This window comes from Natrix helvetica (assembly GCF_964273705.1).
Source record: "Natrix helvetica genome assembly, chromosome: 2".
Taxonomy (NCBI): Eukaryota; Metazoa; Chordata; class Lepidosauria; order Squamata; family Natricidae; genus Natrix; species Natrix helvetica.
In genome coordinates this window covers 60,431,288-60,445,945 of record NC_138552.1, presented here as the reverse complement: position 1 = coordinate 60,445,945, position 14,658 = coordinate 60,431,288, and the positions used below count along the sequence as shown (strand labels likewise).

General features: G+C 35.1%; 1 protein-coding gene across 1 annotated transcript in view; it reads right to left on the bottom strand.

Annotated features, from left to right (window-relative positions):
* ADAMTS19 (ADAM metallopeptidase with thrombospondin type 1 motif 19) overlaps window positions 1–14,658 on the bottom strand; it is a 104,007-nt gene that overhangs the window by 37,314 nt on the left and 52,035 nt on the right. The window contains exons 9-12 of the mRNA XM_081941155.1: window positions 9,497–9,637; window positions 5,497–5,647; window positions 2,934–3,035; window positions 801–931 (exon numbers count right to left, since the gene is read on the bottom strand). Coding sequence (XP_081797281.1) covers window positions 801–931; window positions 2,934–3,035; window positions 5,497–5,647; window positions 9,497–9,637 — 525 coding nt within the window. The remainder of the gene's footprint in view (window positions 1–800; window positions 932–2,933; window positions 3,036–5,496; window positions 5,648–9,496; window positions 9,638–14,658) is intronic.

The window sequence follows — 14,658 nt, the reverse complement described above, 5'->3', positions numbered from 1 at the left end:
TTGCATGATTTACATTGTTATTTAGTTCCATCACATTTGTATCTGTGAGCTTAAGGAGGGAAATGTGGTTTTATATCACCTCATTTTATCTCTCGGACAGCTTCACTTCAAAATTACACACTGGGATGCATAATCCCAGTCCAATATATAATATACCTACTTACAAACAATTAAAATAACAGTGATTACCTATGTATATCCTGCCTATAAATGGTAAAGAGAATCTAATAGTTTTTTAACAGCAACTGTTATAAAAAATATTCACCATGAATATTATGATACCAAACTAGATTTAGGCTAAACCATGACAATGATTTGACTCTCCCTTCTTCAGCCTTTTCTAATCTTGGTTTTTTGACAGATTGGGCATCAATGATCAGATGTTCTAAAAGGTGCACCCCAATATATTTGAATAAAAAGCAGGAAAGGCTGGACTGGATTATCCTTGTTTTATGTGAATTCTTCCCCATACTCCCAAGGTGCCTAAAGTTGAGTAATGATCTATATAAAGCTATTTATTCTACCATTTATTTTAAAATCAGAAATACATGCCGAACACTACTTACTTAGTTTTCCTTTCTTAAGCTAAATTGTATATAAAGAAATATATTTGAGAGTGCCTATCTCAGCACTTGAAATATTCATGTTTATTGGCAATCTACAATTTTATATAATACCATGAACCTAGTTGTGTAATATTCTTTTTACATTGTGAAGTAGTAGACAGAGCATCTGTCCATAACTAATTTGGAATTTAGTAAATAATATGACAAGCAGAACACAAATAAGCTGTGGCTTACCTAGCACATCTACGTTGTCGACTGCTAATTCCAGTGTTACAAGTTCTGCTACAAGAGCTCCAGGTACTCCATTCTGCTTCCATGTGTCCAGCAAAAGATGTTTTACTGATACATTCTCCAACTTTACACCACTATTACAAACATCAGCTTTTAGTTTAAAATGTATGAAGTACATGCAAAGTTATTTACTACATAAACTCAAAAGGAACCTAACTTACAATATCTGACACAATGGCAAAGCAGAGAGGAATAAAAGTATAATTATGCCTCCATTACTGCATTCATGGTAAATTTAAGAGAACTCATTTTTTTAAAAGGCAAATTATTTGCTGGAGAGAAAAATAATTATTCCCTTCAGATAAATTTACTATTGCTCTATCTATTCAAACAAATTTTATTGAATGGTGCAAAATCAAGGAGATAACTATTTCTAATTAGATTCAATATTTACATTACCGCTTCTCTACTTAGGGGATAAGTTAGAATGAAAGACACATGTTTACTACTTAGTTAGTTCTGCCCTCTTAAAGCACACTGATTACTAAGTGGATGATATTGCCTACACTGGTCCACGTGTTGTCTTTTTACCTGTTGTATCAATGATAGGGCACAAAATGCCTGAAACTGTAGAGTTAGATTTGGAAATGAAGCTCCCAAATCATGTCTTTATTTAAACCTAGAATATTTTGGAAGGGGTTACATACAGGAATCAATACTCATTACATTATTTTCATATATAATCTAGCCTGCCTATAAAAATTTGAATCTGTAATCCACATAATACATTGCCTAGGGCAACACAGCTGCAATCAAAAATATATATACAAAGATCACAGCCCATCATGAATCGACTCTATCACATACAAAAAAAAAAAAAAAAAAAAAAGCTGGTTCAACTTTGCATAATGGCTCAAATAACAAGAAATGATGTCCACATAAAAGGAAGGCCAATTTATTTTGGCTTATGAAGAGAAAAATCCTAAAAGCTTTCTGACTGCTTTGATATCTTATGATAATCATTTGAAGCTTCTGCTATAAAATTGAGAATTTTGGCAACAACCATATTAACAATGGAACTTATGAAACAGAATTACATTGACTATATAGTTACTTTTAGCCATTTCAATTACTGAATTCTCTTAGTCTCCCTTTTATGGATAGATGAATATCATATATTCTAGCAAAGAAAAGCATTCAGATAAAATAGAAATTTTACTGTCAATTGTTTCAAATTTGAGTTACATGCCTTCCTGCCTGCCCTTTTATTTTCAGTGAAACTGTTTCTAGTTTTCCTATCCTATATCTTCATCCCCACTATTTTATGACTGCACATGGTCAAAAAACATTTCTAGGTTCATCAAAAAGAAGATTCTTTGTTAAAATGTTTATTTTTATGTTATTTTACTTCATTAAATAAGCCAGGTCACTAATTTCCCTGGGATAAACTAGTTTTGATACACGCACTTAAGAATCACTAATTATTATAAATGTTTACAATATTTATATTAAATCCATACAAGTAAAATCCATTAGACAGAATTCTAATGGCCTGGGTAAAGTTTTGGTCTAGAATGCTATGAATTAGTTACAATGATCTAGAATTAAGATTTTTCTGGTTGTTGCTTGATTGTATGAGACTTCCATTGATTTAAATAGTTAAAGATTTTATTTAATGAAATAACTTATTTATTTTACCCAATTGTATTTTCCTTCTGAAAATAAGGATCTCAACTCTTATTACTGATAAGTCACAAGTTTCACTGGAATTGAAAATGACTTGCCAGTTTGACTTTAAATCAATACGGTACTATTATTTTAAATTATTTGAAATTGTCCTTCATAATAAGTAAGCAATAAGTTAATCAGAGGTAAAAAAAAAACCACTAAAGTTTCTTGTAGTTACAATTTTGAAATTTTAGTACGCATTTTCTACAAAGACTAAGTGCCTTCAATTAAACAATAGCAACTGCTGCGAAAATATCCTTTGTATGTTAATGGAGGTATAATGTTTAAACCAATTAATTAGCACTTTAGAATAATCACATTTTGAATAAAAATGGTGCAATGAAATTTACATTTAAGATCACATATAAACAAATTCACTCATTAAAAATTAATGGTGTTATAATGTACCTTTCCAGTGTCGCAATCTGTTCCATCCATTGGTGGATCCAACTTAGTTTTACATTCTTTCTCACCTTCAACTTTACACCATAACCCAGCGCAAATAACATGCTGGAAAGAAATAAAAACCAATGTAAAAACTTGTATATAAATGTTCTTTATAACTTTCACAAGAAATATGCTATTTTAAGAAGCTGCAAATAAATTATGCTTTTGCTATAGAATATAATCTCTATCATGACTTCAAAACAGAAATACTGCAGATCCGACTGCAAAATAAAAAAAGTTGTTTGTTTAGCTTACATAAATATAAAATTGGGATTGCCTTTTCTGATAACTATTTTTCTTTCCGACTTCAATTTGCTCTGTGTAGGCAATTAATTATCCAATTTAAAGCTTTGGCTTTATGTAGTTTTATGGACTGTAATGTATCTTTTGAAAACCATTTCTGTCTATATTCCCTGGAAAAGAATATTTTAAGGATATTTTAAATACATAACTGTAAAAATAAACATACATAAACAAACATAAACATGAAAGATTAAATCATTACATTACAGAAACACTAAATTTAAAGAATAATAAAAGACTATAATGACAGTGATCCCATTTTAGTATTCAGATAGTTTATAAGTAAAGTTGTCTTTTACATCCCTTTATGTCTAATTTGACTCCTGGCAACTACATAGACAAATCCTTGCAATTATTCACTGCAGCAGTTTTGGAAGTGGTTGGTTACTGCCTTCATCCTAGGATTGAGAGAGAATAACTAAAGTCACCCAGGTCTCTTTCAAGCCTAAAGCAGGATTACAACTCTGCTTTCCCAACTCCTAGTCCTGCACCTTAACCACAAGGCCAAACTGGTTGCTAAAATACATAAAATGAATTCAAATATGCATATTCCAATTTCATAGAAATTAATGTGAATTGATAAGTTATTTCATATTTCTAATTTGTAACAGAATAGAATAGAATAGAATAGAATAGAATAGAAAAGAATAGAATAGAATTCTTTATTGGCCAAGTGTGATTGGACACACAAGGAATTTGTCTTTGGTGCATATTGTTTCAGTGTACATAAAAGGGAAAAAAGAAAAAAAACATATTCATCAAGAATTATAAGTTACAACACTTAGTGATAGTCATAGATAACTAATAAGCAATCAACTTTTATTATAAACTGATATATAAAATAGCATATAATGTAGTAAATTTAAAAATCAATGAAGCCAACTATTTCCTGATAATCATGACATGTATGTGTATCTTTTAATATTTATATTTTAATACATAATAATAGCAATAATATCGGGGAGAGGGTCAAACTCGCCTGTCTGAAAAGAAATGACATCACCAACTGAGCCTCCACCTTTCTTATATGTATCACAAGATTGCATGAAGATCCCAAAGGGTTGAACTTTGATGACCGTGGTTGGAGCTGTAGACACCTTATAGTAGTGTATTAACCCTCCAAATCATGATTACATTCTGACAGTAACATTTCAAATTCCATGGTTGGAATGAAGATGATTTGAGGGATAGATTTTATTTTTGTATCCATGGACAAATTTGCAGGAAAGTCAGTCCTGACAAAGAAACAAGTAAAATTTCTCTACTGGCCAAAGAAAGAAAGGAAGAACACCAACAGCCTTGGAGAATTAAAAGAAGTAAGAGGCAGTGGAAGGTTGGAAAGAAGAAAAACAAAATGATACTTCTATTCACTGATAAGAGATTATAAAAGTGTAATCAGTGTATAAAACTGATTATTTATATTGGAAACATCTAGCTTATAGCCCACCATTTAACCTTTTGACCTGGTGAAATTAAGATAAAAATTAAAATAAAAGCTATTAATATACTTTCTTCCATTTTATTGCAAGCCCTATCTAAAAGCAACGAAATGTCCCCAATAACAAGCATTCTAATTTAGTAAGGCAACCTTGTTTTCCAAGGATAATAACATTTGAATGTGCAGGAGAAATGAAAAATCTATTCTATCTTAGCAATAGCGATAGCACTTATATTCCGCTTCATAGTGCTTTTACAGCCCACTCTAAGTGGTTTATAGAGTCAACATATTGCCCCCAACAACCTGGGTTGTCATTTTACCCATTTCGGTTGGATGGAAGGCTGAGTCAACCTTGAGCCGGTGAGATCTGAACTGCCGAACTGCAGCTAGCAGTCAGCTGAAGTAGCCTCCAGTACTGCACTCTAACCACTGCGCCACCTCAGCTCCAAGCTATCAAAGTTACCAAGCTATCTTGTGAATGAAAGTTTGGAAACATGTAACACCTGAAGTTTTATACTGTTTTAGACTATAATAAAGGCCTGTTTTGATTTGATATCTGTCATTTAAATATTGAAAAGTCAAACCCAGAATAGAAACAATATGAAGAAGCTTTGAATAGTTAATAAAGGAAACATTCAGAATTGTTCTACATTTCTTTATTCCTTTGCTGTTATTATTTCTTCAATCTTATTATTCTGTACACAAAGTACAGAAAGGAAAACAGCAAGCTTTAAATCTGGGTATATTGTTAAGTCATAAATGACAGTAATCTATTATTCCTACCTGCATTTCTTGGCAGAAAGACGCAGTTGGTCCAAAAAGAATCTGACACTGTTCATCTGCAGTGTATGTTATCCCGGGGAGTTTTGAAGGAATAATCACAGAATTGAGGCTCTGGGGATTTGTATGCAGCAAGCAGTTACTGGCCTTTGATCTGGCAAGGCATAAGAGATTGGTGAAAATAAGATATATGCTTTATGTAGAATTAAGATGAAAGCTTTAAAACCCAATCTTGCCTTAATTTAACAAAGAAAGATTTTATATTAGTGAAAAAGAGGATACCATGACATATGTCCATGAACGTGAGGCAGCTTTCAGTAGAAAAGCCACTTTAAACAGTGGTACTTGGAGGAGGTCCATGATCTCCATTCATCCCGTCCCTCAAGAATTGGCTGAAAATTCATCATCATTGATCATTATTCAAGATCATTACATGGGAAAGTGATGATGAAAGAACACAAGTCCAAATATGTCTGGGGAACAAAGTCATGTAACGCGACTTTGAATATCTTTGAATACCACTAAACCTCAATCTAAGGTCAATACAAAAAAGCAGCCCATCTTGCTCCATAATTTCCCATTTTAGATTAAACAACTATTAAACACAAAGAAGAACTGGATAAGTAAAGATAAAATATATAGGATTCATCTGGGCACAAACATGAATCCGGTTTCTAATTTTATTGTGTAGAATCCCTATACTACTTAATCCCATTGTGGAAATGTTATGGATAATTCTAACTAGGGAATTCAAAATCCTTTCACAAAATACACATGTCATATTGTATGAAATGGACTTCTAACACTTTCTTTAATACTGCAAGAATAAAGGGGTATTGCAATATTTTAAAAAATTAAAAATACAAGTGATCTTTACTTAGGTAAGAATGACAGGCAGCTGAGTCTGCCAAAGAGATTTTATCTGGCCCAACTGGGAAGGAGGTTGCAGAGATGACAATTTACTCAGGAGAGGAGAAGACTGAAATTATTGCCTAACAAATGGCATAGTCCTCACCTAACAACCAAGTATAACTGGCATACTGGAACTGCTATTGCTAAGTGACATGATCACATGGTATTTCACCTAACAACTACTTTGCTTAATAACGGAAGTTCCAGTCCCAATTAAGATCATTAAGTAAGGACTAACTGGAACTAGTTATCTTTTGGTACTGCCAATTCAAGGTTTAGGTGCTTTCTGATTGTCCGTTTGTTGTATTTGTTTAGTCAAGCATTCAGTAAATACCTCAGTCAGTCTGTTTCTCTGCATCTTCCAAAGCTGAAAAAAATGACTTCCATTTAGGTTTCCTAACCAATCATTTTGATTTTCTAATTACAAGGAAACACCCTGTGCTCTAACCTGGATTCAGTCTATTGTACAAAGATAAGGGGTTGGGAAGGCAACTTCCTTCCTAAATCTGCTTTTCTCCTGACATATGCCTCTCTAAAAGGAAGGAAAGAAGGAAGAACTAAAGTGGTCATTATTACAAGTAGGTATGCAGGAAGAATCACTGTATAATCCTTCCAGGCATGGTCTTTCATGACTTTCTCTTCTCCTCTCTTTTGTCACCTTGCTAAGGAATTCTGACATTCTTTTTTGTCTCAAAAGGTATGTATCAAAAATATGAGAAATTCAAAAAATTAGTGAGAGGAGGCAAATTAGTGACTAGACTTCTATCACAATCTGGGACATTCATTTTACTTAGATGAATAGTGACTAGTGACAGTTGAATGTGTGTGTGTGTGTGTGTGTGTGTGTGTGTTGCATTTGTGCTGATAAATAAATAAAGGGAGATTAGTATAGATCTATTTCAAACTATTTAGCTCTCATCAACTAGCCATATCCTTACTGGGATTTGAACCTGGGCTGTTTTTACATATGAGGCAATTGTATTAGCCACTAAGCCACAAGCTCTCCTCCCTTATCAACACAAATGCAACACAAAAATGGTTTCCTGCCTGGAAGGCTCCTAGGGTGGAACTGAAAGGCAAAAGGGAAGCAGTATGCTCCCTCCCATATTTGGGCATACCAGATGCTTTGACATAACACTTACTTATATGTATATGTATACTAGCTGGTAACCTGGTGTTGCCTGGGTATTTATAGGCATTTGTCTGACAGGGACCCACTGAGAGGGGCCTTTCTTCCCTCTACTCCCATGCCCATCATCCCTGCCCTCTCCCTTCTCCCTCCCATGTGCTCCTCTTTCCTGCCCTGTCTACGATCCTGGCACTTTCCCCCCAAATCCGTTAGGCGCTTCCCCATTGTTCCACTGGCAGGTGAACAGCATGGCTAGCTTTCCAGACATCACAAACAATTGCTGTTCTAGGACACCACACTCACTTTCCTTAACGGCCCTGTCTCTCCCTTCTCCCTCCCATGACATCACAAACAATTGCCGCTCTAGGATGCTGCACTTGCTCTCCTTAACGGGCCAGGCATTCCAGAGTTATGCTGGAACACACACACACACACACACACTTACACACACCAGTGGTGTCTTACCCCCCCCCCCAAAATAAGTAATCTGTAATTTCAACCAAACCTGATACACAGATGACTTACTCTCTGGGGAAAAAGACTGTGGAGTTAAGACACCCTGGTGTGTGTGATCCTGGTGTGTGCCAGGATCGTAGACAGGCGGGAAAGAGGAGTGCGGGAAAGAGGAATGCATAGGAGGGGGAAGGGACAGGGCCGGCATGATATGCATGGGAGTAGGGGGAAGAAAGGCTCCTCTTAATGGCTCCCTGTCAAACAAACACTTTGGGACAAAGTGCCAGAATCATAGACAGGGCGGGACAGAAGAGCACATGGAAGGGGGAAGGGAGAGGGCAGGGATGATGGGCATGGGAGTAGGGGGAAGAACTACTAAGTTTGGTTGAAATTGCTCGAGGCGTTCAAGAGTTACAGCAGTACAGTAGAAGCCATTTAAAGGCACAACAGGCCACATCTTAACAGAACACACACCCCGAGGGGTGTTAGGGGTGTCTTACGCCCACAGTATTTTTCTCCAGAGAGAAAGTCATCTGTGTACCAAGTTTGGTTGAAATTGCTCAAGGAGTTCCAGAGTTATGTTGGAAGATACATACATACATACGTACATACATACATACATACGTACATACCAGGGATGGGTTCCTGCCAGTTCTAACCTCTTCTATAGAAGAGGTTCCACAAATCTACAGTGTCATTTAGAACCAGTTCCAGCTCCCTCCCCGGCCTGTCTGCATATCATCAAGATGAAGAGCGAGAGGAGGAATTCTGGGAGTTGAAGTCCACAAGTCTTAAAGCTGTCAAGTTTGAACACCCCTGGGTTTTTTTTCTAAAGGGTTAGTGGTGCAAGGGTCTTGTAACTTGACAGCTTTAAGACTTGCATGCTTCAAATGCCAGAGTTTCCGAGCCAACATTTTGGTTGCTAAGCAAGAGCGTTGTTAAGTGAGTTTCACTATATTTTACAAGTTGGCCATGCCCACCCAGTCACATGGCTGGCAAACCACTCCCACCCAGTCACATGACCAGCAAGCCACTCCCACAAAGCAGGCCACACCTACAGAAGAGGTTCTAAAAAATTTCGAAACCCACCACTGATACAAACATACATACAGCCTTTTACATACACACAAACACACACACAGAATAAAATAAAAAAATAGAGGAGATATAGATGTATATTTATATATATTTAACTTTCACTATATACGTGATATTGGATTTTAATTTTTAAGTTATTACTAACATTTATTATTTATTTATTTTACTCCCCAAAATGCTGAAATCTAAAGAAATGCCTTGTTAAAAGCAGCTTCTGCCTAAGGTATGCATTGGGTAATAATATTTCTAAAGAATAGCAAGCAATTTTCAGAAGTAGTTTCTTCTCAATCTGATATAGAAACTGTAGTAAGGTATTGAAAGCTTGGCTTATAACTTATAATCACCAGGAAAAAAAGACTGAACAAAATAAAAGTCTGATTGTTAACTATATCCACTTCTTGAATAAATTACCTGAGAAATCTTTCTAGATCGTCTCTGCTACAGCGGGACCATGAAACGTCCCCAAGGTTTTGCCCTTTGATCCATTCTCCAGACATGATGTGGAGACCATCTGCACAAGATGGGTGGTCATTGTCATGATTTATTCCCATGCTGAAACAAGTTTGGAAAACATTTTAAGGGAAGAACAGTATAAAAGCAGCTTCTCAAATGTTCAACCAAAAATGTCTACTCACATTTCCAACATAGATATAGAATTAAGGATTTACACAACAGAATGTAAATTTCCAAGATAAAAATGAAACCTTAACATACTTGCAATCTTTAAAGAACAAATTTGACAAAGAGAATTTAATTACTTTAATTATTTCAAGTTTAAATTGATAATAGACATATAGATAGACATATACACATAAGGATGTACACGTCTAACACTTCTTCTTAATTTCAGGAGGAAATCAAACTTAATACAGTACATTCCTTGGATTTAAAGCGGAGCCTTAGCCATTCTTATTTATAATCCTTGATTTGTGGCTTCGTACATTGAATGAATCCAGTCAACTTGGCTTATTCAACAAATCACAATAAACAAGACTATGATTACTTGAATGTATTCATTGGTTTAGATTTATGTTTGTCTAGTTAGATATGTCTACGCTTTGCTAAGCAATCTAATACATATATTGTTTATGGTCTGAATTATTTCAGAAAAGTATCTGAGTACATCATAATTCAAATAACCAGTCTTAGGTTTGCAGTTAATAATTGTTGTTTGCCATTGCAACAAGTTTTGTTTCTACCAGAAAAAAGTGGGTTATAGGAAGTCCTCAACTTATGATCATAATTGAGCCCAACATTTCTGTTGCTAAGCCAGTTGTTAAGTGAGCTTTGCCCCATTTTTGCCCCAACAACCATACTTGTTAAGTGAATCACTGAAGTTATTAAGTTAATAGTATGCTTGTTAAGTCAATCTGGCTTCCCCATTGACTTTACAACTGTCATAAATATGAGTCAGTTGCCAAGCATCTGAATTTTGATCACGAGACCAAGAGGATGCTGCAACAGTAAGTGCGAAAAATGGTCATGTTACTTTTTTCAGTGCCATTGTAACTTTGATCACCAAGCAAACTATTATAAGTCAAGAACTACCTGTACTGTATTGCAATTTCATTTGCAATCATGAAAATAATAATAATAACATAACCTAAGAAAACAGAGAGATAAAAATCTTCTATCATCAATCTGGAACAGAAATATAACCCTCAGTACAGTGGGTAAAAAGTAGGAATAGGTAAGACAGATGCACATTCAAATCCCCATTCAATCGCGAAATTCAGTAGATGAAATTCAGCAATTGTAAGTCCAACATATTTCAAGGGCTGTCATATATAAATAAAATTATGGTATATTATAAATGTATTTATTTTACAAGGTTTATGCTACTCTAATTATTGGCCAACTATGATCAGTTAATTATCCTACTATAATCAAACAAATTTAAACCAAATAATAACAAATAAATAAATGCAATAAATAACAAATTAATAATAAAATGTTCTTAGCTGCCCAATCTGGCAAATAAATACTATACAATGCTTATGTTCCTGTCTCCATTCCTGGATCATTATCTTATAGTAAAGATGTAGGTTGTCTTGTGGTGAAGGAATTTGTGCATTTAAGTTATGGTATTGTACAGCAGAAAATGTATATTTTTAGAAGGTCATCCATGATGGGCAGCTCATAGATGCAGGATCAGACTAAATAAGCTCCATTGAAAGGAAATGACAGCTACTCAAATATTCTATCCAAATAAACCAAACACACATTCACAAGCAGATATTCACAATATGACATGGAAGATGAGTTCTGAATATTGGAAGATAAAATGAGCAGGGGGGAATTATGATAGCATTGAAGCTTATGATGTAGCTGTATTAAGGTTCAGAGGATGTCTACCTGTCAGTGGGTCCAGTGATAAAAAGAAAGTTCAGATATTATAGTACCGGTGTGAACATAAACATGAACCAAGACAAACTTGACAAATATTGTCAAATAGAAGAATTAAGGCTAAATATTGACATCCTGGAAAGCAGGAAATTGACATGAAATGAAATGAGTCACTTCACATCAGAGAAGAATCAGATCTTCTACTGGAGACTAGAAAAAAATCACCAAAGAAATAGAGCAGCCACTAAGAAAGATGCAACCACAAAAATGACAGAATGATTTCAATTTGAGTCCAAGGCCAGACAATTAACATAAGCCAAATTTAGAACTGCTTCAAATACTACTGAGGTATTTGAAGCAGTTCTACAGCGACTTGAAGTACCTTGCTGGCACAATATTCATTTTGAAAAGATACGTTGCACTAATTCTATTACACAAAGCCTTATTGCTGAATGTGAGTCAGATCACAAGCTCCTTCTTCTAAATTAAAATATGCCTAATAATCAAATAATCAGTCCAGGAAAATATTACTTCAGTCCATAACTTACAGCAACAATTAGGACTGAAATGAAAACCAAGGAATAACTCAATATGATTAGTGAGATTTATTAGGAAAGAAGAGGTGACAATAAAAACAAATCTACCACCATTGGTTTTAAATGTGAATCTTTTATATCAGTGTTTAACAAATGCATAGCTGGCTGGGGAATTCTGGGAGTTGAAGTCCACAGGACTTAAAGTCGCCAAGTTTGAGAAACACTGTTTTATATAGTCAATTCAAAGAAGCTTCTAGCTGTTTCTCCTATTGCACTTTTAGGACAGGGCTTTACACTTCTGGGAATGTCTCATTATGAATGGCAGAGAAGCTCTCTTCAGTCAACTCTTTGTACTGAGGGGACAGCTCATATACTGAAAAGAGTTTCCTCACGTAGACTCCTTTCGGATACAAATTTGAATTTATATCTGACCACCTTTAAATACTTTTCAGTCCGCTAGGATGAAACAAGCCAAGACATGACAACTAATGACCAGAAATAAATTATATTCAAAGTGCTGGGAGAGACTTGGAGAATGACATCTTTCCCTAGAAACACAGGAGATCTTGTGATCATTCACAGAATAGATTGTGGGCTGAGCTGGGCTTTTCACTCCTCTCTCTTCTTACTAAGATGTAGACTAGAGACTCTCCTATCTTTGAGAAACACTCTCACTTACTTCCTTAATTAGCAGCTGCTTGTTTCAGAGATACTCCCATTACAGCACATTCTCTTTCTCTGGCTTTTGGAGATCTGTAGGGGAAAAACCACAAAAATCCAAAATGGACTCCAATGCTTTATCCATTAATCAACAAGCAACCAAGTGGTACAAGAAGCCAGGCAAAAATTCTTAAGAAATTCTTTTGCACAGGAATTATTCTTGTATTTCTAAATACAAAAGTATTGGCCCAAGTGTTGCAAGCTGTAATCAGAAGCTTGAAGGTCACAGAAGGAGAAAAGGCAATGAGAGGAATGGAAATCAAATTCAGCAGCTTCTTGGTATATGGGTTCTCTAAAGCTTTTGAGTGTCTTTCAATAAAATGTGTATATCTTGCAATCCAGAGCTGTGACCATGGTGAAATGGACATCTTATCGATTTAACAAATAGGTAAAATAAATAACTTTTCTAGGGCCTGTTATTTCTATCTGCTTCACTCTTAAATGGTCAAGAATTCCTAGGTATACTATCTTTTACCTTGACCTTAGAGAATAACTAGTCAGTCTTATTAAGACCACCTGGAATTTCTATTACCACTAACTGATCCATCCTGATAATGCTCTCCTGTTCAGCTTGGTACTTATTGAGAAAAATGTCCAATGCTTTCTTCTTAGGTTTATCAGGCCAGTTCATTTCCTCTAAACCACCCTATATGTCTGATATGCATTTATTTTTTACTCTAGGTTCCAAATTTGAACAATTGCATTTTAACTAAATAATAAGGACATACATTATGTAAAAAGGGCCTATAAGCTTTTAAGTCTTAAATAAAATCTGAATACAACTCATTTTTGTTCTGCAAGTCAAAACAATAATACAGATTGCTCAAAAGCTCTCCTAAGCTATATGGGTCAACTACCCTGTACATAATCCTGGGCATTCTTTACACAATAGGCATTTTCTTCCTTATGAATGTGAGAATCCATTTTTGTGCTCAGCAATACTTTTTACTTCTATGGAGTCTAAGTATTATTAGATTAATTTAATATGTAAGTACGCAAAGAACTTTGGATTGCAATATTGTTTGCTCCACCATTAGCAATAGAGGGGCCCAAATATCTACAATATTTGGTCTTGATACAACTGAATTGGAGACAGTTCCTCCCCATCCAAACCTGCACAGCCTCCAGGCCCTGGCACTGAGCTTTAATAGCATCACTACGCTGACTTGGATCAAGAAATACAATTGGGTATCATCAATATACTGATGACACCAAACCTCAATGTGGCAAATGATCTCACCTAGCTGTTTCATGTAGATGTTGAAAAGGAAAGTAGAACCCTGTCTAGGGAGTGCTCACTCCCTCACAACCAATGATGACTAGAATCCGTCATTAGCCAGGAGTAAGAAACAGAAACACCATAAAATGTTGCTCACAATTGGTTCAGAAGGATATTGTGGTCGACAGTATCAACAGTCACAGAGATCAAGAAGCACAAGGATGGACAAACTACTGTCCTGGCTCTGCCACAAATCAATAACAAACACATCCAAAGCTATCTTAGTACTAAATCTCAGACTAAAATCCAACTTCTACACAGAGAAGGTTGGGGACTGCTTGGTAACTGTCGTTGGATCACAGGATGGCATCTTGAGAAAGGAGTGCATCACCACCTTTTTCAATAATATTTATTGAAAAATGTGTATGTAGGATAGAATACAACCATTAGAACAGAATATAGGGCAATAAATGGCTGAAAACTTGCAAAGGCATGCACCTAGGTATATTCTATTTAATTTGTATGCAGAATGCATTAAAAGAAATGCTGTGCTACAACAAATAAAAAATAGAATTAAATGTAATTAATTAATATTTAATTGGTGGGAAAAACCATTAAAAATTTAACTGGTTGGGTAAAATATCAACAGTCTCAGATATGCTGATAATACCATAGATAACACTAGTAACTAGGAGGATTAAAAGAATTCTGTTAACACAATAGAAAAGTTGGACTGAATCTCAATATTTTTT